Source organism: Triticum urartu, chromosome 2A, assembly GCF_056163025.1.
Source record: "Triticum urartu cultivar PI428250 chromosome 2A, HENAU_Tu73, whole genome shotgun sequence".
In the NCBI taxonomy this organism is placed as follows: domain Eukaryota; kingdom Viridiplantae; phylum Streptophyta; class Magnoliopsida; order Poales; family Poaceae; genus Triticum; species Triticum urartu.
The window spans coordinates 571757882-571784428 of NC_141874.1; the positions used below are offsets into that span (position 1 = coordinate 571757882).

The following is a 26547-nucleotide window of genomic DNA, read 5'->3' on the forward strand; positions in this document are numbered from 1 at the left end:
TAATCATGTGGTGTTCAGTTTGACAAAGGGCTCAAACGGGAGGTGACAACTGCAAAGATCAACGTCACGACACCGGCCTCTCATGCCGGGTTGGTACTTGGCACAGTGACGGAAACACTTGAGTTGAATCAAGTGATGCTCTCTAGCACCGTGCACAGGTTACATACACTCTACTCTGACTGATATGTAGCAAAACTGCACTGGCAAACTGGGCATTCCCTATGAGCATCAAAGAAGTTAAATTGGCCTGTACATGATTGTAAACAATTTGAACTATGCACAAGACTGCCTTCTGTAAGAATTTGAAGCCAAAAAATTGCAAAGGGCGTAACTAGGTGAGCCTGTTGCACAGCCGTTCCGCTATCAACAAGAACGTTGTGCAGGATTGCAGCTCCATAGTCACATCGCAGAAGCAACTCTCCCCATCTAGCTATCCACAGAATGGTGGCAGCCAATATTGCCGTACAACAGCTACCCGTCAGCTTGCATCGACTGCGATACTGCTCTAGGACAATCAGGATTACACCAGGCCATCAAATCAAATCACTTTTCTTGAACTGGGGACACACCGAATAATCTTGGCCCATGCAGGGACAACCAAGATTGCACAAAGCCACCAGTCACCTTGCAATATTGTACTGTAGCATCATGAATGCGTTTGGTGTCGGTCAAAATGTTTGGAAAGGCAACACTGCTTTCACCTGGAAGTTCAAAGAGAAAAATATCAGTAACCACAAACTGGCTCAGCCGCAGAAAAAGATGGAACTTGAGAAAATAATGGAAACTAACCTGACCATAGGAAAGATTATATCCAGGACAGGTAGATAAAAAGTCTGATATCGATTGATCCTTTGGAATAGCAAACCTGAACAAAATTCACTAACGAGCAGATTGCCAATCAACTCCAGATTGTAGGATTTTTGAACTGTAAAGATATTGCTTCAGACAGGAACTTCACAATTTCTTCCTTTTCAACATCTTTCTCCTTTCTTGCATCGAGATGTCTAACCTGAACCGAAGATAACAAAAACATAGCAACATTAGTAATCTCAAAAATCCTAAGTGCATTAGTGATTCACTAAGTGCAGATAGAACAATCTGTGGTTTTCCTTGTTGCTAATTTTCCTCGTCGAAATAGACATATCAACTGTCAAGTTTCCATCTATCCTAAATTGTTCACTACTCCCCCCGTTCCTAAATATAAGTCTTTTTAGAGATTCCACTACAAACTACATACGGATGTATATAGACATATTTTAGAGTGTAGATTCACTCATTTTGCTCCGTATGTAGTTTAGGAACGGAGGGAGTATTTTGCATGATGTTTTTAGTGTGCCTCCGTACTACATTAGAATAAAAGAACATCTTTTAAAAAACATTGGATTTTGTTTCTTTATTTTGGATAATCATTGAGTCACTGGTTCAATCTGAATGCTAGATACATCCATTTGAGAGACAAGCTTTTTCGGACGGAGGGAGTACTAGATTTTCAGATGGAACTAGTTACTCAATGATTATCCAAAATAAAGAAACAAAATCCAATGTTTTTAAAATATGTTGAAATTATTCGTACAAGACACTCAAGAAGTCTTCCCAGCAAGAAGGTACTGTCAAGAACCTGTAAAACTAGGTTAAAAAAACCCGTAAAACTTAAGATTTGTACTCACAATAGAAGCAGATGGTCCAAATGCAAATCAGTGCACATCATTCTGGTATTCATGTCACAGGCTCTTTTTATTTTGTGACAATGATAAAATACCACTTCTTAACAGTGTAAAAACACAATAAGGTAATATAACCTCAACATATTTACCTTCACAAGATCTGTTTGCGAAAGACCTGCTTCAGTGATAAACACAAGGCATTTGATGTCATGATCACTGGCGTACTCATATTGTTCTTGAAGACTTGGGTCTTCCTGAGGAACAAACTGGGCCTAATAATAGTAAATCTATCAGCACTGACTGAAAATATAATATATATAATCTGCAAGGCTTGTGTAGAATTCACCTTTATGTTAGCTTCCCAAAGTTCTGCAACAAGTTCCATGCGCTCGTTTAAGAGTCCGCCGCCACCCTTTGAACATACAAGTACACTGATGCTATTTTCAATCCTGATGTCCAAAAAATATTAGTGCGTCTAAAGAAATCTCAGTGACCCATTAAAGGGGGATGTGAAATGCAGAAAAGATAGATGATCAGTTGTGTAACCTTGGCAACCCAACGTCAGATGAAGGATTATTAGGAAGGAATTTCTCAAGTGCAATGCTCACACCAACAGCACCCGGGGGTTTGGTTTTCTGTGCAGGTTATCAAATACAAGTTAATCACTTGGCAGTCTTTCATTTTGATCGCATGATAAGCATTCACAGGGGAAAATATTGTGGTAACAACAATTATATAACTCCTTTGTTTTCTCGTTCCGAGGAATCACCAGCACTTGAATGTCTAAAGGTCATGATCGAAGAATGCAGAGTGAGTTTCTAAGCAGATGAGATCAAAATGTCATTTATCATACGGCTTGAGCAGCTTCCTATCAAAACAAACGGCGTATCTAGGGGATGGCTACGGTACAGAAAATTGAGAAAAGTTTCTAGACCTACTTTTCCTGCCACATTTTGCACTTCTCCCCATTTCCCATCTGGTGCCAGTGAAAAGTTTCTATACCCCCCTAGTCACTCCTTCAGTTCTAATGCCACAAAAGTTCCATCTCATGACTCATCTCCTTTGCATCTTTCTGAAGCACAGGCCAGAAGCCTCCCTGTCAAGGTATATACTCCCTCCTTCCGGAAATACTTGTCGTAGAAATGGATACAAATGGATGTATCTAGAACTAAAATACATCTAGATACATCCATTCCTTGGACAAGTATTTCCGGACATCAGTGCTAAAGGAAGAAATAGAGTTATGTACACCTCCCATCACATTGCTGGTGAAAGAGCTGCACAATAGAACAGCCGGTGCAGTGGTAAAGCACCCTTCTGTTATGTACACCCATTCCCTAGCAAATCCACTTCGATGGGCGAGTATTGAATAAAAGGGGTTTGGAAGATTTAAGATGTCCTTAAGAGCAACTCCAACGGGCCGACCCATACGGACGGCGATCTCGTCCGCTTTTTGTCCGTTTGGGTCGGCCAGACGGACATGATGTCCGCTTCCGCATTTGGGTCGGCGCGTGCGCCCAACGCTGGCCTGAACCCATTTTGACGGCACAAAAAAAATGAACGCATGCATATTAAAAAAGAGAAACAGCATTAATTAAACATTAAAGCCGGCCACGAAGGCCGGCGAGAGTCCACGCGTCCACATTTGCATTTAAAAAAAATAAAAACAGCCTAAACTACGAGGCGACGCGCTGCCCTAGGCGTCGTCGTCGTCGTCCTCGGGGTCCGTGAGGTCGATGAGCGTTGGCGCCGGCCCGGCCCAGGCGAACGCCGTGTTCCAGAGCGCCGTCATGTCGGGCAGTGCCGGCGCAGGCAGTGCCGGCGCGGGGGGTGTGCGGCCGCCTGTGCAGCCGCGGCCTGGCGCGCCTCCTCGGCCTTGCGCTGCTCCTCCTCGAGGTCGCGCTCGAGCATCTCGAGGTACTCGCCGTCGCGGCACTCCTCGGCCACCCTGATCTTGCGCCAGTGCTCGAGGTACGCCTGCTCCTGCGCCGGCGTCGCTCCCATCCAGACCAGCGGCGCGCGTACCCACTCGCGCACTACTCCCATCCAGGAGTAGCGCTCGATGGGGGACGGCTCCCACTCCGGCTCCGGCTTGATGGGGGACGGCGGGGCCACCGGCGGCACCACACTGTCGCCCGCCGCGGAGAGGGCAAGGGCATGCGCCATTAACGCCTCGTACCGAGCCTCCTCTTCCGCCTTCGCCGCCTCCGCCCTGCGCCGCTCGTCCTCCTCGCTCTCCCGGCAGACGGCCGCCTGGTAGGCGTCCTCCGCCGCCTGGTCCTCCTCGCGGACGACGAGCGCCGGTGGCGGCGACCTCCGGTCAACCTCGCACACGCCCCATCGCCTCGCCTCCTCGTGCTCGAAGGCGAACCACCTCGCCCAGTTGGGCGAGTCGGTTGCGTAGGCGGGGTCGCGGCGCTGCTCCGGCGTCAGCAGCGCCCGCCGACGCCGCACCTCCTCCGCGTGAGCACGAGCCGACCGCGGCGCCGCCGGCACTGGGATCCTATCTGGATCCAGATGCCAGTCGTGCGGCAGCGTCACGTCGGGATACGGCAGAGGCTGCCGGTGCTGCCAGTGCCACTCCGCCTGGTGCACTGGCACATTCACGCGTTGCCTCTGCCGGCGAGGCGCTGGCGCCGACGGAGGCGGGTGGAAAGGGGTGGCGGGGACTTGCCCTTGGCCTTGCTGCCGCTGGCGCCAGAGAAGAGGCCCATCTCGATGTGGTTGTGGTGGCTAGGGCTTGCCGGCGACGAGGGAGCAAAGGATGGCAGATGTGGACGGCGAGTTTGGATGAGGACGGCCCCGCCGCACGGTCGGCTTAAAAAAGGACTGCGTGGGCAGTGGGTAGTTGGACGGCCGCCATGTGGGGACGCGGCGGACAGCGAGAAGGCGCGCGAAGCGTCCGTTCGACGTCCGCGCCGACGCATTTGGGGCGCAAATTTGGGCCGCAAATGCGTTGGCGCGGAAGCGACGCGCACGTGATTTGGGTTTAGGTCGGCGCGTTGGGCCGCCACTTTTGTCAGCGCCGACCCAAACGGACACATGCGGACGAAATGGGTCGGCCCTTTGGAGTTGCTCTAAGGATTCCGTGCCATCTATATGTAGTTACTTGTTACTGCAAACAGTTCCATTAATTCTTTTAAGTTCCCCTCAAGCATACAGTAGCATCAAGAACAACTTACATGTGTCTTATCCCAAGCATTTTCCATCAACACATCATATCGCCCGCCAACAGCAAGCAGCTTTTCATGGGAACTCGACGCAGGACTACCTTCTTTTGAGTAGATCTGTGATAAAGCATGGTTAACTGAGATATTATATCATCAAACATTAAGTGCACATATAACATATCATCTTTTAAACCATGTGACTTTGAACTTAACAAATGTTGGGATTAAGAATAATACAGTACTTTTTATTGCCATATTGATGACTAATAAGTCATCAAGCAGTAACGTATGCTTTGCGCATATTAACAAATCATGTTTTAAACTATGTGACTGAACTTAACACAAGTTGAGATTGAGAAGAAAAATACAGTACTATTTATTCCCATTACCATATTCTCATTACATTATGGTAAATATAAGACGAGAATGATGTACAGCCTATACTGCATATCATGCAACAACAACAACAACAAAGCCTTTAGTCCCAAACAAGTTGGGGTAGGCTAGAGGTGAAACCCATAAGATCTTGCAACCAACTCATGGCTCTGGCACATGGATAGCAAGCTTCCACGTACCCCTGTCCATAGCTAGCTCTTTGGTGATACTACTGCATATCATGAGAACTGAAAAATAATTCTCTCCAAAGATACAATCGGACTGTTCACCAATGCTTTAGAATTCCAGAAAAGAGAAGATATAAAGATACAGTTCATCACCTGAAAAAACAGATCCGTGTAGTAATAGTCTGAAGGAGGCATAAGTACATCAATAGCAATATGTTCTTCAACTGACCATACCCTCAAACATTTGAGGAAAGTGGAGAGATCATCAAGAGCCTTGCAAGCAGATTTATCTACAACAGGAAACACACAATGATGCCATCATAGAAATTCCTAGTGTAAGGAGCTATGTTAAGAAATGTAATAGCCAGTACCATAGAAAAGGGTCCCTCTTAATCTAGCAAGTACTAGATCTGCAGATCCACAAAACCGCTGATCTGCTTTATGCAGCTTCTCAACAACTTCTTCAGAAAGACGAAGATCCTGGTTGATTCAATAAATTAGCCTAAACACTGAAAATTATTTGCCACAAAATGTCTCTTTTATGATGTTCAGGTGTGTAACTACAAGACTCGCAGAAATAACCAGTATATTCAATTCACAAAACACAATGAAACACATAAGATAACTTGTGACACATTTAATGAAGCGTGTGAATTATAAACAAACTTCACACTTCCTACTCGTGGAAGCAGGTTATACCTGTAATAGTTGCCCTCGAATCAAACTCCACTGTGACTTACGATCCGCCTTATTTGGGCAATATTGAACAAGAGTAGAAGATAGAAACTGAACAACAGGAAAGGATAAGTATCAGCTAAAATGATTCCGCAAATTACAGAAACTGTTAAGGCAAAATAGCATACCTCAGCAACATTCTGTCTTCGTTCCTGAGGAACTCCTGCCCAGGAACAAACTGCTTCAGCGAGTTTGCTATGATTCAGCCGAATAACTATTGCCTTAGAATTGTAAAAACGTCTCACAAGGTCCAAAGCTACCTATGGTTGCATGGAGTAATTGTTTATGTCACGATACAAAAGTACATCTTCAACATTAAAAAAAATTTCTAAGATAAATGCCTACTTCGAAATGCATTGTTGCAAATGAAACATAATCTAAAGAATATAAGATCACCGCAAAATGCAGTCACAGAAACAAGGCAAATGATACCACATGAAAATGTATTACCTTGATAACTTCGGCATGTGTTATTGGTGAAGAACCTCCAATGATGTCAAAATCACCCTAAAAAGGCATGAACATAATCTTAGAGAAGGAATCTGGAAATGATTTCATGACAGTGAAACAGTAGACAAAGAAAGATATGGCTATAATCCAGCTTGACAGTAAATAATAATTATATAAATAGAACATTACCTGAAGAAAACGATAAGGAGTTGAATGGCCAACTGCTCTTCTGTGAACCCATGATATTTCATAACGCTTACATGATGATAACTGCAAGTGAATTGTGTAAAAGTATTCGCTGTTAGCTATACATCATTGTACTCACTGGCAATCTCTTACAACTCTTAAAATGAATGAGTGAAATCATTACACAAGACGCACATTCAAATTTACTACACTAGTCTGGAACAAATGGTTTACTACCATTCATTAGAAACATTTCCATTCTAGAATCTGTTAAGAGTTGTATATGCTTTCCATGAATTAGCTGTGTAGTATCTCCACTGTATACGGGGTTTTCTGCCTATGGCCTTATGGAAATACAATTTGCTATCAGCCAATGGCCTTATGGAAATCCCCCGCAAAAAAAATGGCCTTATGGAAATAAAGCTGCTATCGGCCTATGGCCTTATGGAAATATAAGTTGCACATTTGCATACTTCCTCACATGGTATCAGAGCCCTAGGTTTTCTTCCCACCGCACACAACTCCTGCTCTCTAACTCAGACAGATTGTTTTTTATCTTTTCTCGGTATCATCTCGATTTCTATTTCTGATCGATTCTCATGACAACAGTTACCCTGATCAAGTTTGTGCCCAAGTTCCCTGATCACTGCATCCCAACCCCGATTTCCAGATCAATTCCCCTACACAGCAATCGCCCTATTTCTAAAGGAAATAGGAAATAGAAGAAATAGATCTGAAAGTTGGGAGCAAATAAGATGTAAAGACAATCAAGGCATACAGTCACACAATTAGATAAGGGCCACAAAAAAACAAGTGTGACACTTGTTATAGACCTGGTTAGCAGCAACGTTCATAACAAATGGTGTTCGCAGCTCATAGCAAAGTTCTAGCATCTCTCCTCCTTGTGTTAGGATCTTCACTGTCTTTCCACTACAAATTTGCAAATAATAAAAATAATAATATAAATGTCAGCAAAGAGTAGTTGTGATGGAACAATCACTAGTTTGTCTTCTTCACACATTAAATATTCATAAGGTAAGCAGACTAGAATTCAAACACACCTATTTTCAGTAAATTTTCCATCCAATGTATGCAAGGGTGATATCTGGAACCTTTTAGCACAATGTCGCTTAAAAACCTCTTTGCTAACCTCAATAATGGAATCCAAGAGTTCACTGTTATCATTTTTATAAGTGGTTTTTTTACTGCTTTCATGCTGACATTGCATTTTGGCGACCAGTCGATCTTCATTAAATATTGTAGATATAACTCGATCATAAACGTAAGTGTCTTCAGGTGTCTGTATCATTCTAAGTACATCTGCATCAAGTGGACAAAGGCAGACATAATAAGTAAAAAAGATTGAACTGCCACTTCAAATATATTCAATATCCATATACAAGGAAAAGGCTGAAACAAGTTGCCTGAAAGGCCCATGATGATAATAATATCCACCAATTTATTAAATTACAGAGCACACAAAGCGAGCACCATAGAGCAGACAAACAGTCTATTGTTGGAGGAGCACAATTGCAGTCAAAAATCAACAAAGTACAAAGCACAGTCTATATTTGTGCAGCACAATTGCCCATGTAAAGTTTTATTTTGTTTTTTGTTGTTGTCACCAATTATAAATTTAGCACCGCTTTGGTGCTCTTCTTAATACAAAAGCAGTCTAGTACGTGTTCGAGAAAACAAAGTATAAAGCACAGACATGAGCACATAAAGGCATAAAACAGAGAAATGACCCCCCCCCCCTGTTTTTGTGCAGAGGGGCCACACAAAATAGAAGAAACTTAAAATTCATCAATTAAAAGAATTAGCAGTCATCAATTAAACATCGCCTAATGATCTGTTCTTCAAATGGTACGACCTGATGTTAATGCAGAAAAGTCAAAACTTACCGTTTAACCACTCGTCCTCCATCCGAGGAGGCAAGTCATTTTGCAAAAGCTCAATCGCAGATGGACGTTCGGACGGGCTTGGACATAGTAAGCGTTTTAATAGATTTGATTGACCAGGATATTGTGTTGACCATGATACTGGAGACTCGCCTTTCTGTTTAAGATCAGTGAGAACAAGATGTCTTTCCATTGCTGTTGAAAATGGATGCCAAAGCTCAAAGAATATAACACCCGCACTGTACATGTCAACCTGAAAATAACCAAGATAAAAACCCAAGAAGTTTAGAAAATACTACAACTGGTATTAAGTTGCTATTATCATAAGAAATACTCTAACTAATTCTCAACAAAGATATATCTATTTGTTCTTTTTTTTTAAATGAAAAAATAGAACTCTATTCTGACCTTTTCGTTTATCTGTGGCCACTTCTGTTCTACCTCTGGTGCAGTATAAAAATAGGTGCCTACTTGACCTGTTCCATCCATTGAAACACCCATTCCTTCAGTAGGAATATATTGGTCATGATCCAGCTGCTCCAGCTTTAGAAATTTGGCTGAAAAAATGATTAAAATGGTGTCAGTTCAAACTTTCCTCAATCACCTAGAGTTACACTTCACATAAAACAGGGTAATTAACTAAATAGAAAATATCTGCAATTCAGGATGTCAAACCCCCAAAATTCCGCCAAGATATTCATGACAATTTACATCTGAACTATTTTGTGGGTTCATTTAACATTCAAATGTCAATATACTGGAGAGAAAAAACTGAAGTGGTAACTTTGTACGTCATGTTAACACTTCATGTCAAGATGACAGTATCCAACCAATCAACATCACAACTCCGGGAAGAAATAAAATATTGCCAATAACTATATCTATGAAACCACATGATTTGTTGCTTAACCAGTACATACCATTTAGAATGAAAATATAAATCCAACCGACTGCAAAGAAATGTCAGTTCCGGATATAACTAGGAAAGTTCACCTACCAAGACCAAAATCTCCAATTTTGATGTCGTTGCGCACATCAAAAAATATGTTGCTAGGTGTCAAGTCCCGGTGTATGATGCCTTGACTATGAACATGTGCTAGGCCTTCCACGATTTGTCGAAATAGGTGCCATGCATGGTCGACATTGAAAGATGAACTATATGTCTCAAAGTCCTGTCGCAGGGTTCTGAAAACAACACACAAAACAAAGTTAGGTAAAGAGAAACCATTATCAATAGCATAGGTAACATTATGTGTCACTAAATGACCAAAATAAGAAATAGAATGATTGGGTAGTCACAGTCCCACATCTGAATTCTCAGGCCAAAGATCGTGCCCATGACCCAGCTTAGAAGTTTACAATTAGCCCTTTTATTATTGTAAGTCTACTCTGTTTATTCTGAAATAATTAGCTTCTATTATTCGTAAAGTGGATGTGTAAGGTAAAACAACTACACCAAAAACTGTCTGGTCAGCAATCAAGCTTACAGGTGAACTTTAGCACTGCCCAACCATGAAAAGACTGCCTGCCTGAGCTCCTCAAACAAAATTCAGACTATGACTAGGTCTGGTGCATATAGGACATCGACTCCTCGTATAAATGTCACTCATTTCTTTAGAGATAACAGTAGCATAGCTTTACGTAGTGAAAGTTATTTGAAGTTCCAGGTACTGAGAGTCGAGAGATGCAGCATTGTTACTCCTCCGATGTTTCTCTGGTTTCTTTCAATTGTTGTACACTAACGTAGTTTCACCATAATAAAGCAAGACCAGCTCTAGACCCTGTGTTCCAATAAAACTTCCCTAGTGCACTAATTGCGTAATGAACATACCTAGGACAATACTCCATTTGGATGTACAAGTATGTGCATTCCTGCTTATTTCCAGCACCTGAATCTGACAAGCTGATCTCGTCGAAACTGTACATAGAGCTCTCAGCAGTGCGTGACCCCCCAGTGTTCACAACATTATGTTGACCATATTCAGTTTCAACCCATGCCTAGTATCACAAAGACAGGTGAGATATAATTGTATGATCTCCTAAACTTGAACATAATAATAACTTCAATGGAAAAAAAAACTTATGTATAAAATATTCACCTGGTAGTAACGAACAACATGCTGATGCTGCAATCGTGAAAGTGTGGCAACTTCTCTGAATACCTCGTCAAAATATCAATTACATACATCAAACAAGAGAGAGCAGAAATGCGGAAAAAACTGTCAATAAATAAGCAAAGAAGACTTATTGAACTACAAGTATACCAAGTATAAATCCCTCTGAAAATCGAAACATCTTCTAGTCGCAAACAAGGTGGGGTTGGCTAGAACTGAAACCCATAAGATCTCAAAAGGCAAGTCCCACGCACCCCTGTCCATGGCTTGTTCTTTGGTGATATTCCAATCCTTCAAATCTCTCTTAACGGACTCCTCCCATGTCAAGTTTGGTCTACCCAACCTCTCTTGATATTATCAACACGTTCATCCCGTCTACTATGGACTGGCGCTTCTGGAGGCCTGCGTTGTATATGCCCAAACCATCTCAGACAATGTTGGACAAGCTTCTCTTCAATCGGTGTTACCCCAACTCTATCACGTATATCATCATTCTGAATCCGATATTTTCTTGTCTGGACACATATCCATCTCAACATGCACAATTGGGACATGTCGCCTTTTAGTTGGCCGTCAGTCTGCGCCATACAGCCATACAACATCGCAGGTTGAATGTCGTCCTATAGAACATCACAGAACATGCCAGAAGTTTGGCGTCACTTCATCCATCAAGCTTTGATTTGATGCCACCTCCTTCATCGATATCACCATCCTTCTGCATCATTGACCCCAAATATCAAAAGTTGTCCTTGTGAGGTACCACCAGCCCATCAAGGCTAGCCTCCTTCTCATGCCGAGTACTACTGAAGCCACGCCTCATGTACTCAGTTTTAGTTCTACTAAGCCTAAAACCATTTGATTCCAAAGTACATCTCCACAACTCTAACTTTCTATTAACCCCCATCTGAGTATCGTCGACTAGCACCACCACATCGTCAGCAAATAGCATACACCACAGAATATCTCCTTGTATATCCCTTGTGACCTCATCCATCACCAAAGTAAAAGGATAAGGGCTCAAAGTTGACCCTTTGTGAAGTCCTACATTAATTGGAAAGTAATCAGTCTCGCCATCACTTGTTCGAACACTTGTCACAACATTATCGTACATGTCCATGATGAAGGTAATGTACTTTGTGTTTCTCCAAGGCCACCACATGACATGTCATGGTATCTTAGCGTAGGCCTTCTCCAAGTCAATGAACACCACATGCAGGTTCTTCTTTTGCTTCATGTATCTCTTCGTAAGTTGTCGTACTAGTAAAATGACTTCCATGGTCGACCTCCCACGCATGAAACCAAACTGATTTTTTGTCCCGCTTGTCATTCTTCTTAAGCGGTGCTCAATGACTCTCTCCCATAGCTTTTGTATGGCTCATCAGCTTAAATCCATGGTAATTAGTACAACTTTGAACATCCCCTTGTTCTTGAAGATTGGTACTAATATACTCCGCCTCCATTCTTAGGGCATCTTGTTTGACCCAAAAATGAGGTTGAAAAGCTTGGTTAACCATACTATCGCTATGCCTCCAAGGCCTTTCCACACCTCAATGGGGATACAATCAAGGCCCATAGCTTGCTTCCATTCATCCTTTTTAAAACTTCCCTGACCTCAAACTCCTAGACTCATCGCACAAAACGTCTGTTGATACCATCAAAGGGGTCATACAACTCAATGGTAGAGCTCTTCTCTCCATTGAACAATTTGTCGAAGTACTCTTGCCATCTATGCTTGATCTCCTCGTCCTTCACCAAAAGCCGATCTGCTCCGTTCTTGATGCATTTGACTTGGTTGACATCCCTCACCTTCCTCTGTCGGATCTTGGCCATCTTATAGATGTCCCTTTCGCCTTCCTTCGTGTTTAAACGCTAGTAGAGGTCCTCATACACCCGACCCCTTGCTCCACTCACAGCTCGCTTTGCGCTCTTCTTTGCCACCTTGTACTTCTCTATGATGTCTGCACTAGGCGTCTGCAACAATCTTTCTTCTCCTTAATAGCCTTTTGGACATCATCGGTCCACCACCGGGTATCTTTAGGTTTGCTTCTACTTCTAGTCACCCCAAAGCCCACTGAAGCCACCTCCCGAATGCAAGTTGCCATCTTCATCCACATATTGTTTGCATCACCTCCTTCCTCCCCAGGGTCCTTGATAGCCTGAGCTGCCTCCCCCTTGAGCTTCCGCCACTTCGTTCTAGCATTTTGGTGCCCTTATCCCGATGGACACGAGCCCAAAACGGAAGTCAGCCACCACAAGCTTATGTTGAGGGACAACACTCTCTCAGGTATGACCTTCAATCTAGGCAAGCACGCTTGTCTTCTCTTCTTGAGGACTAAATCAATCAAGCTAGAGTGTTGACCACTACTAAAAGCCACTAGATGGGACTCTCTTCTAAAGAGGGTATTAGCCAAGGATGAAGCTAGAAAAAAAGTTTAATGGGGTCATGTTTATTACAGTGGGATCATCTTCTATAAATGTATAGTGATTAGTACTAAGTTAGTGAAGGATCTGCTACTTTCATTGGGGTCAATTGACCCCAGTGCTTTACAAGGCAGCTCTGTCCCTGGTATTAGCTACGATCATGTCGTAGGCTGAAGCAAAGCTTAAGACATCCTCTCCTTGATTCCTACTGACATAACCAAAGCCCCCATGCACCCTTTCAAAACCTGTGTTAGATGTAACCACGTGGCAATTGAGGTCTCTTATGAAGAGCTTCTCGCCAATAGTTACATTCTAACCATCTCCTCCAGCCTTCCCAGAACTCTCTCTTGGTGCTCTCATTGTGGCCTACTTGTGGGGCATACACCCTGATAGGACTGAGAACTAAGTCCCCAACGACCAGCTTGACTAGGATAATCCGGTCCCCTTGCCTCTCGACGTCCAACACTCCATACTTGAGGCTTTTTTTATCAAGATGCCTACTCCATTTTTGTTTGTACTTGTTCCCGTGTGCCATAGCTTGAAGCCGGTATCCTCCACCTCCTTCGCCTTTTGTCCCTTCCTTTTGGTTTCTTGGACGCATAGGATATCAACACCTCTCCTCACTGCTGTATCAACTAACTCCTGTAACTTACCTTCAAGGACCCTACGTTCCAGCTACCTAAGGCCTTCTTTGGTTCATAGGATAGGAATTTTATAGGAATAGGAAAATCATAGGAAGTGAGATGACATGCATGTCAATTCCTATAGAGAAAGAGATGCCATTTGGTGCATAGGATAGGATTTTTTCCATTGAGTCTAGGCTAATTATTGAATCGGGAGATGGGTACCTTCAGACAGCAGCCTCGCTTCCTGTCTTGTTTCCTGCGTGAGTGTGTGTCTCAGATGTGGCGGCTCACACAGGACAAGGGAAGAGGGGCTCCTCTTCTAGGTCAGCACCTCTCATGGGCTTGGGCCCAAGAGACAGATCTTGATGGGCTAGGGCCCATACCGGTTCAACACTCCCCCTCAAGATGGGTGGTAGATATCTATCATCCCCATCTTGTCATACGCCAAGTTACAGTCCTTTGTTCCCAGCCCCTTTGTCAAGCAATCTGCAAACTGCTGCCCAGAGCTGACATGAGTAAGGCTGATGATCCTAGCATCAAGTTTCTCTTTAATGAAGAAGCGATCAATTTCCACATGCTTCGTCCTATCATGTTGATCTGGGTTATTAGCAATGGCTATAGCTGACTGATTGTCACACCACACCCTTAAGGGTCCCTTCCTCAAAAGTTTCAACTCGCATAGTAGGTGCTTCACCCAGAGCATATCACACAACCCTTGAGATAATGCTCCATATTCAGCTTCTGTTGTTGATCTAGACACAACAGTTTGTTTCTTGCTTCTCCATGACACCAAATTTCCTCCCACAAACACACAGTAGCCTGAAGTTGATCGTCTATCATCTTGACAGCTAGCCCAATCAGAGTCACTATAGCCATCCACCTCAAGATGTCCACTCTTCGCAAACCACAACCCTTTACCCGGAGTCCCCTTCAAGTATCTCAGGATTCTGTGAACAATATTAAGATGCCCACTCCTTGGTTCATGCATGTATCTGCTCACCACCCCCACGGCATACGTAATGTCAGGCCTGGTATGACACAAGTATAATAACCTCCCAACCAGCTTCTGATAATCTTCCTTATTCACTAGCTCACCTGATTGTGCTGTTACTTGATGATTTTGTTCAATCAGAGTAGGGGCTACATGACATCCCATCATGCCCATGTCACTCAAAAGATCCAAGGTGTATTTTCGTTGGCACAAAGATATTCCCTTCTCTGTCCGAGCCACTTCTATGCCAAGGAAGTACTTCAGATTTCCCAAGTCTTTTACCTCAAACTCCTTGCTCAGACACCCCTTCACTCTCTTTATTTCCTCCTCATCATCTCCGGTGATGATGATATCATCAACATACACTGCAACAATGGTGATCTTCTTATCAGTGTGTCTATAAAACACCGTGTGATCACCATTACATTGGCCATACCCCATATTCCAAACAGCTCGTCTGAACCTATCAAAACATGCCCTCGGCGATTGCTTCAGGCCATACAAGGATTTCTTCAGCCTGCATACCTTCCCCGTAGTCTGTTCTGTGCCAAAACCTGGCGGTATCTTCCATGTATACCTCTTCTTTCAAGTCACCATGTAAGAAGGCATTCTTGACATCTAACTGGTGCAATTTCCACCCAAAGTTTGCAGCACACGAGACCAATACATGTACTGTGTTCATCTTTGCAACTGGAGCAAATGTCTCATCATAGTCAATTCCATAAGTTTGACTATATCCTCTGGCGACCAATCTAGCCTTATACCGTTCCACCTTGCCCTCAGGATTCTGCTTCACAGTAAAAATCCACTTACAACTCACTGCTTTCTTTCCTGCCGGCAATGTGGTTAGCACCCATGTCTTGTTTTTTTCAATGCTTCTAACTCCTCTATCATCGATTCACGCCACTTCGGATCTTGCTTTGCAGCCTTCCAATCCTTAGGGATAGACACAGTTTGCAGAGAGGCAACAAACGCCTTATATGAAGGTGACAAAGCCTTGTAAGACACAAAATTGCCAATATCAAGGTCATCACAAGCATCATCCTTTGGCAGAGCCTTCCTTGCTACCTCACCCTTCCTTGCCGCTTCACGTGTAGGTTTTCGCAATGCAATGGGCAGCTCCACTGTGTTAGATGAGCTTGCCTCACTGCCTTGCTGCTCCCCCTGCACTCTTGCCTCACTACCTTGCTGCTCCCCCTGCACTCTTGCCTCACTGCCTTGCTGCTCCCCCTGCACTCTTGCCTCCCTGCCTTGCTGCTCCCCCTGCACTCTTGCCTCCCTGCCTTGCTGCTCCCCCTGCACTTGTGGTTGCCGTCGCGAGTACACCAGGGTATTCGTCTGCCATCGATCCCGAACAGGAACCTAGAGAGCACCAATCTTAAGTGTATCGACAGTTGGCTCGACATGAGCCTGCACATCATCATCAGTGATGGTACTAACCGGAATTGTACCCACTATTTGAACCTGAGCCTGCACATCATTATCAGCGTTAATGTCCACAGAATCTCCGTGAGTATGAGACACATCCTTCTCCCCCTCTTGACCATCATGCACAGGGTGTAGGTGGTCAAGCTCTGCAAACAGCAGACTGAGATCAGTCGGCTCACCATAGAATGGCTCAGACTCCCTGAACGTAACGTCCATACTTACAAACCTGCGTTTTTCAGAGGGACACCAACATTTATACCCCTGCTGACTAGACAAGTATCCCAGAAAGACACACTTCACTGCCCGAGGATCAAGCTTGCCAACAGATGGTCGGTGATCACGAACAAAGTAGGTACTGCCAAACAACTTTGGCGGAATAACAAACTTATTATCTCTAACGAGCAACTCAGACGGAGATTTCATGCCAAGTATCCTGGATGGTGTCCGGTTGATCAAGTATGTGGCTGTCATAACTGCATCATCCCACAAGAACTTAGGCACATTCATGGTAAACATCAATGACCGAGCAACCTCAAGAACATGACGATTCTTCCGTTCGGCCACTCCATTCTGAGGGGGGGTGTCCGGACATGAAGTTTGATGAAGAATCCCATGGTCAGCCATGAAAGCCCCAAAAATGTTGTTCACATACTCCGTTCCATTGTCCGTCCTGAGCACCTTGACCTGTACCTGAAACTGGTTCTTTACAAGAGCATGGAAGTTCTGAAAACAGCTAAACACCTCATCCTTGTGACGCATCAAGTAAATCCAAGTCATGCGAGAATAGCAGTCAATAAAGGTAGCAAAATACTTCTTCCCATTCATTGACACCACTGGGCTAGTCCATACATCCGAATGAATAAGCATAAAAAGAGATATGCTCCTGAGCCCCTTACTCACATATGAGGCCCGTGTGTGTTTTGCATATTCACAAGCATCACATGTCAGCTTGCCTTTGCCTATTCCACACATAACATCCGGAAATATTCTACCCATCTTATGAGAAGATACATGCCCCATCCTACAGTGATGGATCATCGCCTGCTTCTCCTTATCCTCCATGGTCGCAGCACACACCAAGTCCGGCTGCACCTCCTGGTCCATGTACCAGAGCCCCCTACGCCTGGTGCCAGTCCCAACCGTCTGGCTCGTCTGTCGCACCTAAATCAAGCAACCGAACTTGTCAAGGATCACACGACAGTCCATTTGATCAATGAGTGCACTGAAAGAGGCCAAATTGACAGGAAAGGCTGGCACATGTAAAACTGATGATAGGGAAATGGTCGGAGTACACTTCACTGTACCAACCCCTATGACTGGTTGTTTTGTGCCATCAGCCGTTTGTATAGTGCCCGTGTGAGAGGGAGGATGCTTAGTGTAAGACTCGAACACACAGGAGTTACTAGCAACATGCTTAGATGCTCCAGAGTCAAGAACCCGCTCTGGAGCACTCTCATTAATAGCAAGAGATGCTCTTTCCGGATTACCTTCATCAGTGGAGGCCCAGTGAGCAAAGTCTCCATAGACAACATCATCTACATCTTTGCCTTTGGACGTCCCAGTGTCTCCTGCAACGGCCATGTGAGCCCTCTGACCCCCTGAGTGTCCTGAGTAGCCACCTCTGCCTCTAGAAGCCTGGCCCCATGAGGTCTCTGAGTATCCACCTCTGCCTCTAGCACTTCTACCTCTGCTTGTTCCCCCTCTGTTATATCCCCTGCCTCTGCCACGAGTTGGACATTCTCTCTTCCAGTGACCTACCTCCCCACAGATATGACATTTGGTGGGATCTCCCCACTCCATGCGCTCAGTGACTGCAAATGTCGAAGCTGGCACAACCTTTCACGTCTGCATGCTCAATGGATAGGCGCACCTCCTCTTGAGTCATCGCTGCAATAGCCTCGGGAATGGTAGGCGGACTAGGTTGGTGCAACAGGGAAGCCTTCCTGCCATCAAAGCAACCTTTGAGGCCAGCCAAAAATTTCAGCACACGCCTGCGTGCCATCCACTTATGCCCTGACTCGATTGAAGCCGCGTCATAGAGTTCCAGGGGATCACAGTTATCCTGGTCAGCCCACAGAGCCTGCAGTTCTGCCACGTATGTCATCACTGACATGCCATCATCTTAGCGCAGCAACCTAATCTTGTCCTCAATCTGAGCAATGAGCATGACATTGCCCTTGCCAGAGTATTGAGTGGACAGAATCTTCCATATCTCAGCAGATGAGGATAGCCCCTCCACAGAGCGTCCAATGGAGGGCACCACAGAGTTCAACAACCACACCATAAGTACAGAGTGGATGACCTTCCACCTCTTGCCTTCTGCACTACTCTTGTCCCCTGGTTCTACAACGGTGCCCAACAAATATCCATCAAGCTCCTTCTGCTCCACAGCCCACAAAGCCCTCCTGGACCAGCTCAAATAATTTGTTGCCCCCTCTAGCTTCATGTCCAGGGGCGACATTTCAAGCTTTTGAGCCACTTCCTGTCGAGGAACGATGGCCCCAGAGTTGGATTCCACGAGGATCTTAGCGAGCTTCTCCAAAGCCTCGGCAAGACCAGTTGGTTCAGCCATCGTTTGACGGGATAAGCAGCAACAGCAAAACTCAGCCTCAGAGAGTCTTCTTTCCCAAGCAGCACCACCACCACCACAACAACAAGTCCACAGAGAAAAAAAATCTCTGTAAAGCACACAAGCGGTCCAGCCCAGGCTCTTCCTGTTCCAGAACGAGCAGTCCAGCAGGCTGCACCTCTTCCTCTGCCGCAGCACCAACAGCAGCAGCTCCCCGCCGCAGCCTGACTCGCACACAGCCCAAATCCGCCGCCGCCTTCTTCCTCCTCCTCTTCTTGCTGCAGCCGCCTGCACAGCCCGCAGCAGCCCTCCTCGGCCGCCCCCTTCGCAGCTAGCCACCCCAGGGACGCGAAGCAGGACAAGAGGAAGCAGCACCTTCCCGGCCGCGTCGCAGCTCCTCGAGCCCAGCCGCGCCGCCGCCGCACGCACCACAGCAGACCCGCTGCCTCGCGCACGCACGCAGCCTCCTTTCTCGCCTGACCCCGCTGGGCCCCACCGCCGCCTCTCCAGCGAGGGACTACGCCGCCACCGTCGTCGCCTGGCTCGATGCCATGTTGAATCGGGAGATGGGTACCTTCAGACAGCAGCCTCGCTTCCTGTCTTGTTTCCTGCGTGAGTGTGTGTCTCAGATGTGGCGGCTCACACGGGACAAGGGAAGAGGGGCTCCTCTTCTAGGTCAGCACCTCATGGGCTTGGGCCCAAGAGACAGATCTTGATGGGCTAGGGCCCATACCGGTTCAACACTAATGTTCTTTTCCCTCCAAAACGTGAAGGATTGATTCCTATCCTACATAGGAATAGGAATCCATTCCTACAAACCAAAGGGCTTCAAAGGAATTTTTCCTTTGCAAATCCTATCCTATAGAATTCCTACAAAAATCCTACAAACCAAAGGAGGCCTAAGAGGATCAAGTATAAATCCTCTTGAAAATCGAAACACAGGTCATTCTAATCTGTGCCAACATTTATTACTTCGACCGTGAATATAAAAATAAATAGAAACGTTGCCAAGATGAAATTACCAAATCCATCCTCAAACATATTCTCACAATGCACAGTTATTTTACTATATGAAGCAACAAATTTCATAGAAACTGATGGTCAAAGTGTCACCTTAGAGGCCATGATCATGTCCAAAAACAACTTACATTTGGGATCAAAGGGAGTAACAAGTGAAGTAGGGTATTTATTAAATTCACACAGTTATAGCAACTCATAGATAGGGAATGACAATGCTGGAGTTAGATTAGTACCTTAAACATAATGGTTACTTTGCTAGTGACCAATTATCAACATAAGTGAAATGAAAACATATAGAGCTATATGGACTTGGGAGTGTAGGGCTATATAGTATATACTATTACCAAACAAGTTTTAGAGCATGTTTCTACTCGGTGTCATCCTTCCAATAGTTTATCTCAAGGAAACAGTGAAATTGTCAAGTTTTTTTGCCTAACTCATCAACATTGGTTAACAACCGATAATTGCTCTCAGGCAAGAAAAGAAATGCATTTCGAAATAACCCACAAAAAATCATATATGTACATGTGGGAATATTATGTGCACTTGCAAACTTTTGCATAGAAAAAATGACAAATGTACGTTTGCCCTGCACAAAAATAGTCAAATTGGATACACATATAATTGATAACAATTAACCCCTCCCTTCATCCCTTGTCTATTTTTTGTGCAAGAATACAAACCAACATTTGATGCCTTTTAGTGCAAATGGTCACTATTCTTTCCAGGAGCAGGTGTGCTTGGGTGCAATAAAGATGCACCATTTAGCAAGTAAATTTGCAAATGTGTACATGAAAAGGATAGAGAGACAGCACATCTCAACTAAAAGAACAAGATCAGGGGCATTCAAACCTCAGAATCTTTTCATTCACTTGAGGACTTCTATCCTTGAGGCGTATCTTCTTTACAGCATATTGGCGTCCATCGAGCTTGTTTTTACACAATGCCACACGGCCAAAGCCCCCCTGACCTGTCACAAATGATTTCTTAGGAGTTATGCCAATCCATGAAAATATATTCATTTTGTTAGCGCGTCCCAACAAAATGAATGATAAGGTGCATACATTTAATACATACTAATCCACTCTATAGTGAGTAACATTTGGGGACATAAGACAGCATCAATCCATAACTTATACAACTATCAACTATCTTAGCATAACTGTCTTACTTACCATACCAAATGAAAAAGTGAATACAGAACAAGCCAGCACCACTCATGTTAGTCATTTAGTGTGAAACGTTGAGCAGATTAAGCACCTGAAACCAAGACCTAAGGCCTATAATAAGCAAGCTCGGTAAGTGTCAGAACTTCCAATGAATTCCTTACCTTTTGGTCTAAATCATGTTTAAAACTTTTTAAAAAGTATTATGTAGTAGAACCTTATTGCATAGTACAGAACACAGTAATTGGTGCGTATCCAACATCCAAATTATCCAAGAGTGTGGTAAATGATTGGTCCATTCATAGTACGCAGAACAGTATCAAGCGGAAGCAAGGCACTCACCAAGTGAACGGAGCTCTTCGAAATCATTCAAATAACGGGAGTTTGGCCTAGACGATGAATTGTCAGCCCTCCAAAATAGAGAGCACTCTGAAGATATCTGTTTGATGTCATCAGAAAGCCAAATAGCAATTAGAAACGCTCAACACCACAGCAGTATTGGTAGAAGTAAATCATGAGTTAGCAGAACAGTATCAGGCGTGGCATACCATTTGTTGCCCAAAAACATGATCAAAAGTTTCCCCAAAAACAGCAGGAGATTCAGAAATTAATTGCTTAGCCCATTCAGAAAGAACCTGGTTAACAGAAAAATAACATGTAAATCATCTAACTGGGAAATGTGATCAAGAGGAATCGACAAGGAAACATAAATTATTATACTAGATTGACACACCCCTATGTTGCATAACTCCGATGATATTACTGGCAAAGCAGCTGAAAGAGAATCCTTTGATGCACAGGCTAACCGAAGCAAGTGTACCTAATGAGGGTACCAAACATGGTCATTACTCAAGGAGAAAATCCTGCTCAAAACGGGGTGAGAAAATCACACTGGAACAAATATGTATGCGAAACTAATACCAGAATTAAATCCCTTCTCTTATTTTGCGAAGCATCATCATACATGTCTGAAACATGAGATGGTGCATTTGAAGAGCCAGAGTCTGGGGCAGAATCTTCATCATTCCAACCTTCATCTGCAAGGTCAGAGTCCTACGAGGATTAACAAATATGTCGTCAGATTCAGCATGCTGGATGACTCATTTCAGTATATCAGTGTAGATGTGATCATTCAAAAGTAAGCAGAAAGGTAGTACAGGTAATAAAGTAGGAGCAGCACTGCAGAAGTTTCTAGCAAACCATCTAGTTTTCACCCCAAAAAGGCAAACCATCAAATAAACATTTGTTTTTTAGGAATAAAAATTGACACCTGATGGAAAATGTAAGCTAGTGCTATCAATTTACCAAACAGAAAAGCATAAATAAGTAGAACAAAACATTATAACACATAATTCAAAGCCATGAAAAGAAGTAGGATGAAAGAAAATTTGAATGTTCATGTACAGCTTAGATCATAAAGAGTTCCCTAAAAATCTCGCATTATTATACAGTTTTCTTTCTCCAGAACAGCATTCCACGAATCAGACTGTCCTTCAAATAAACAACTCCTTTTCTTTGTGAATATGTGAACCATATGTCATAATGTATTAAAAGGAAAACTGTGAAGCACCGAGAACCTATAGAAGTTCTGTTTTATCACCTCGGATTCATGTACACTGCTGAAACTCCTCTCTGGAGTATCTGCCATACCTCCTCCGTTGCTTGTGGACAAAGTTTTGCTGTCATTATCAGTTTCCTCTGCAACAACAGGTAAACTTGGAACTACCTCTCGTACAACACCATGCTTCATGGCATGCTGCTGTTCACCATTATCCTGAGATGAACTTTTTGCAGCGTTGACCTTATCAGCTGAAAAACGGGATTTCTCATTGACTGTTTTCCTCTTGCTTCTAACATTTGAATTGACTTGAGATCCAATATTTTTCTTGGCATTATCAGTTGTAGGATCGAAACCTTGCCTTTGCCAACTATTATCATCATATAGCTGATTATACAAATCGAATGAGTTATAGATGTAAAAGATTCCAGGGTAAGGACCGCCATCAAGGCTAGCTTTCACATCTGCGTCAGTTGCTTCCTGTATTGTATTTGAACCTAAGTGAGGAGCCTGCAATATAGGATAATAAGCCTCCTAAGATATGTTTCTTATCCTAAAGCTCGATAAATAAACAAAATAAAGTTATCCACTGATGAAGTGGAAAAACAAGTAATCCCATACATGAAATCCTAGGATCAGTTATTCCAGATAGCAATGTGTAGCAGAGGCAATAGATTATATATTTAAACTGTACTAATCAAGTACCTTAACAGAGTTATTATTGCATGAGTATGTCTGGTGGTCCTTTTTCTGCTATGGCTTGAACAGTCTCTAAGACCTCATTTCTTTCTATCTACTATACACACATGCAGTGGTTTGCATGTTCTAAAAAAAGACTATTTGCATGAGTTCAAGATTACACAAAATGTGAAATAGAGCATTTCCACAAGTTCTCACAATATAAATCATAAAACATGGCGCACTGATTACCAAGTAACATGTGAAGTAACCATGATGAAATTAGCTGACCAAATGAGTCAAAAGCAGAAGGGTAGCATATCAAAAATTTGTAGTATAGCATCAACCAGTGAAGGTGATAGATAACCTATAATCCCAAGCTAAATGCAACTTCAGCAAACCTGACCGAACTAAACAAGAAAAGCCAACTGGTCTACTTTCTCAAGCACGCAAGGAGCATGAGAAGAGAAGATATCAATGGAAATTTAGGTCAACACAAATGGTCAGGAAACGGGTGAATCTTGATTATCTTTTTTTAAGGGGCAATCTTGATCATCTTATATGAAAGCAAATTAATGTCATAATGAAAAATAGACAATGCACCGCATACAAGAACAATGAAAAGGATGTCAAACTCAATGTTATGTATTATAATGAATGCCATGAAACCGACTTACAGTAGTCGTTGAATCAGTAGCTGGAGCAATTGCTGACAGGAATTCTTGAGCAGCCTCTACCAAATCAAAAATCATAACACGCCCTTCTCGGGAATAAATGTTTGCCTGAAAACAAACACCAACAGACGAGTCGAAGATGCTTAGTATATGCACGTACCAAGGAAAAGCAATTATCACATTTCGCATCGTTGTCTGATTAGAAAAACTTGGGCTTAATAAGAAAATAGTGAGACAGAAATTTTATCTTTGCAACTAGATTAAAGTGGTTTTCTTGACTGGGATACTACTAACTTACTAAGGTACTCAGCTTTCGGATGCTACTCTAGTACTTGCCAGGAACGCACATAAACTGCTTTACCGTTTGAACACAAGCATCTAACAACAGGATGCTCATGCAAAGCCTGCGCTCTCTTATTATTTTGCAGTACCGAAGTTCCAGGACTATCAATGGTTCAATGAAAATGATATTTAGAGGCAAACCGAATAACCATACAAGCTTAAGCCCATAAAGCCACAAAACTTGAATGAGGCTTCTTATACTTAATTACTGTTAAGGGTCATGGCGCTGTTACGGTCTCTATTTTTTTACTGTCACAGCTCATACCGCTAGTAAGTGTGTGCTCGATTAGCTGTGTTATTTAGTTGCCGTTGAGTCATGTGTCAATTGTACCGCATCAAGTTAAGTTGTCGCCCCCAGAAGTTAAAGGGACAATTGGTGATGAGTGGTCTGTTTGTCCACCTTCAGCTAAGAAACCACACAAGGAATGAGCACACCACATAAATCACCTCCACCAAAAATCCTAAGCAAACTATAAGCATACCCTATCCATCTTTCTTTTAATGAGACCTTATCTCCTGAGCTGGTCCTCGCTGTAAAACTAATTCCGACTTTTAAATTGGTCATGATATATTTTGATCTGTTGCAATGCGTGGGCACTCAACAGTCCTCTGTCAAAGGATTCAACCAAAAGTGATAGGTAATAAAGTCAGATGGAGTCAAAATACCTGGTCAGAAAGAAGGGAAAGTAGCCGATCAGCATCTTCTTTACACAAGTTTTTCTCAGGTATGATTCGCAACTTTGGGCACTTGTGGGGGTAACCAGCAAAGCAACTGTATTGTAATCAAAAGATGGATGTCATCAAGTGCAAAACACACGAAACATCTCTTAAACAAAAAGACTTACATTACGTCAAGAATAGCCGAAACATTTAAATCTCCAAAGCCCATGCCATCAGAGTAAGGCCTGTATGTTATTCATTGATGTAGAAACTTTAGATGGTCAAATACATAGTGAATTAGTGATACATTTAGAAGTATGTTTGGGTTCACATAAGACAATACCTGATACATATGCTAAATCGGGTGTGAGGTGATTGTGAAGTTATTTTGAAGTCCTCGAGAAAAATTGCAGCCCTGATTGATATACCAAAAGGTGGCATTAAGATCAGATAACCAAAACACATAAGAATCAGGGAGACTAAATTATTTTAGTGCCCTGGTTGACAGTTTGCAGAGTGAGTCAATTATAACTTGTCAGTATTCAGTCCACCCTGAAATTCTGTATCGAACAGTTGGATAATACGTACTCCACATTCCATAATTCAAACTTAACGATCACAAAGCAACCAGAGAACAAAAAGGCTAGAACAAGTACCAAAAGTACGCCATAACAAACATAGCTGGCAATAGACAAAATATTAGGCAGCTACAGACTCAGGACCACCCACCATGGAGTTATCAGGAACAGAGCAATAAAACCATACTTTACAATCTACTTGGAAGATAAACATATACAACGAGCAAATATTCTACAGGAACCCAAGCTTTGTAGTCTCCAAAACACTGACATATTAGACAGTGTAACATCATCAGAGAGTAAAAACCATCTGTGACTGTCAGTACAGCAATCCAGTTCCAAAACCAAAAGGTGATGCTACCTCCAGCATCTCTTAGGGGATACAACCGGGGGTTAACTCGATATGTGTAACAAATGCTATCGAACTAGTATTCAAGCAGAGACAGCTGAACAACACTGGGTTCGCAGATTGCTGAGAACTTGAAAAACCGAACAGGGGCGCAGCACGAAATCGGTGGGGTTGGGGCTGGTGCAATGGGGCCTTACAGCGCCGTGAGCTCGTCCGTGAGCGCGGTCTGGTCGCCCTCGAGCTGCGCGGCGTGGTCCTTGGCCGCCTTGCGCCCGGCGCCGCCCTTCTTCTTCTTCTTCCTCGCGCTATGCCCCATCGGAGCGGAGCGCGCGCGGCCGCGTCGGAGGCAGCGCCGGACCAGAGGGGGTGCGGCGGCGGCGATTTGGTCCCGTGGGGAGACGGGGATGATCGGATTGGATGTTCCGGGTGAGGGAGGGGATCTGTGTGCTGGGGTTTCTCTGACTCGAGTCCGGGAGGAGGTTTTGACGTGGAATGGAGTGGAAGGGGCTGCGTGCGTCGTGACCGGGGTCCAGACTGTTATCTCGATCCAGTCAGCGCAGAGGCGGCGAGACCTTGTGACCAACTTCGGTTCGGATGAGCGTTTCCTTCCCCAGCTCTAGCCGCCACCCAGTGTCTCCTCCACACCGCCGCCTCCTTCTCTCCCCCTCTCTCTGCGTCAGCAGACAGATGAGTGGGATCCATCC

At 43.8% G+C, this 26547-nt stretch overlaps 1 protein-coding gene and 1 pseudogene across 3 annotated transcripts; both read right to left on the bottom strand.

Annotated features, from left to right (window-relative positions):
* Positions 1–222: 222 nt before the first annotated feature.
* Positions 223–26516, bottom strand: GCN2 (protein kinase family protein). 2 transcript variants are annotated; one of them, XM_048702121.2, is made up of 30 exons: positions 26041–26516; positions 25260–25331; positions 25102–25161; positions 24923–25028; positions 23918–24022; positions 22605–23042; positions 21926–22057; positions 21738–21824; positions 21553–21639; positions 21347–21443; positions 20691–20808; positions 10769–10823; positions 10501–10667; positions 9667–9854; positions 9078–9226; positions 8673–8922; positions 7830–8088; positions 7602–7698; positions 6772–6852; positions 6583–6639; positions 6261–6392; positions 6097–6183; positions 5769–5877; positions 5551–5687; positions 4847–4951; positions 2211–2299; positions 2011–2113; positions 1814–1936; positions 790–1009; positions 223–701 (listed from the first exon to the last, which is right to left on the bottom strand). In XM_048702121.2, exons 1-29 carry the CDS (start codon positions 26157–26159, stop codon positions 899–901), a joined length of 3720 nt encoding a protein of 1239 aa, XP_048558078.2. In that variant the 5' UTR covers positions 26160–26516; the 3' UTR covers positions 223–701; positions 790–898. The 2 variants fall into 2 exon arrangements, with proteins under 2 accessions (XP_048558078.2, XP_048558077.2); XM_048702120.2 differs by having other exon boundaries at positions 22605–23072.
* On the bottom strand, positions 17290–18821 carry LOC147985969 (uncharacterized; annotated as a pseudogene). The gene is made up of 2 exons (XR_015616963.1): positions 17737–18821; positions 17290–17410 (listed from the first exon to the last, which is right to left on the bottom strand). The product of XR_015616963.1 is annotated as an uncharacterized LOC147985969 (transcript).
* Positions 26517–26547: the final 31 nt, after the last annotated feature.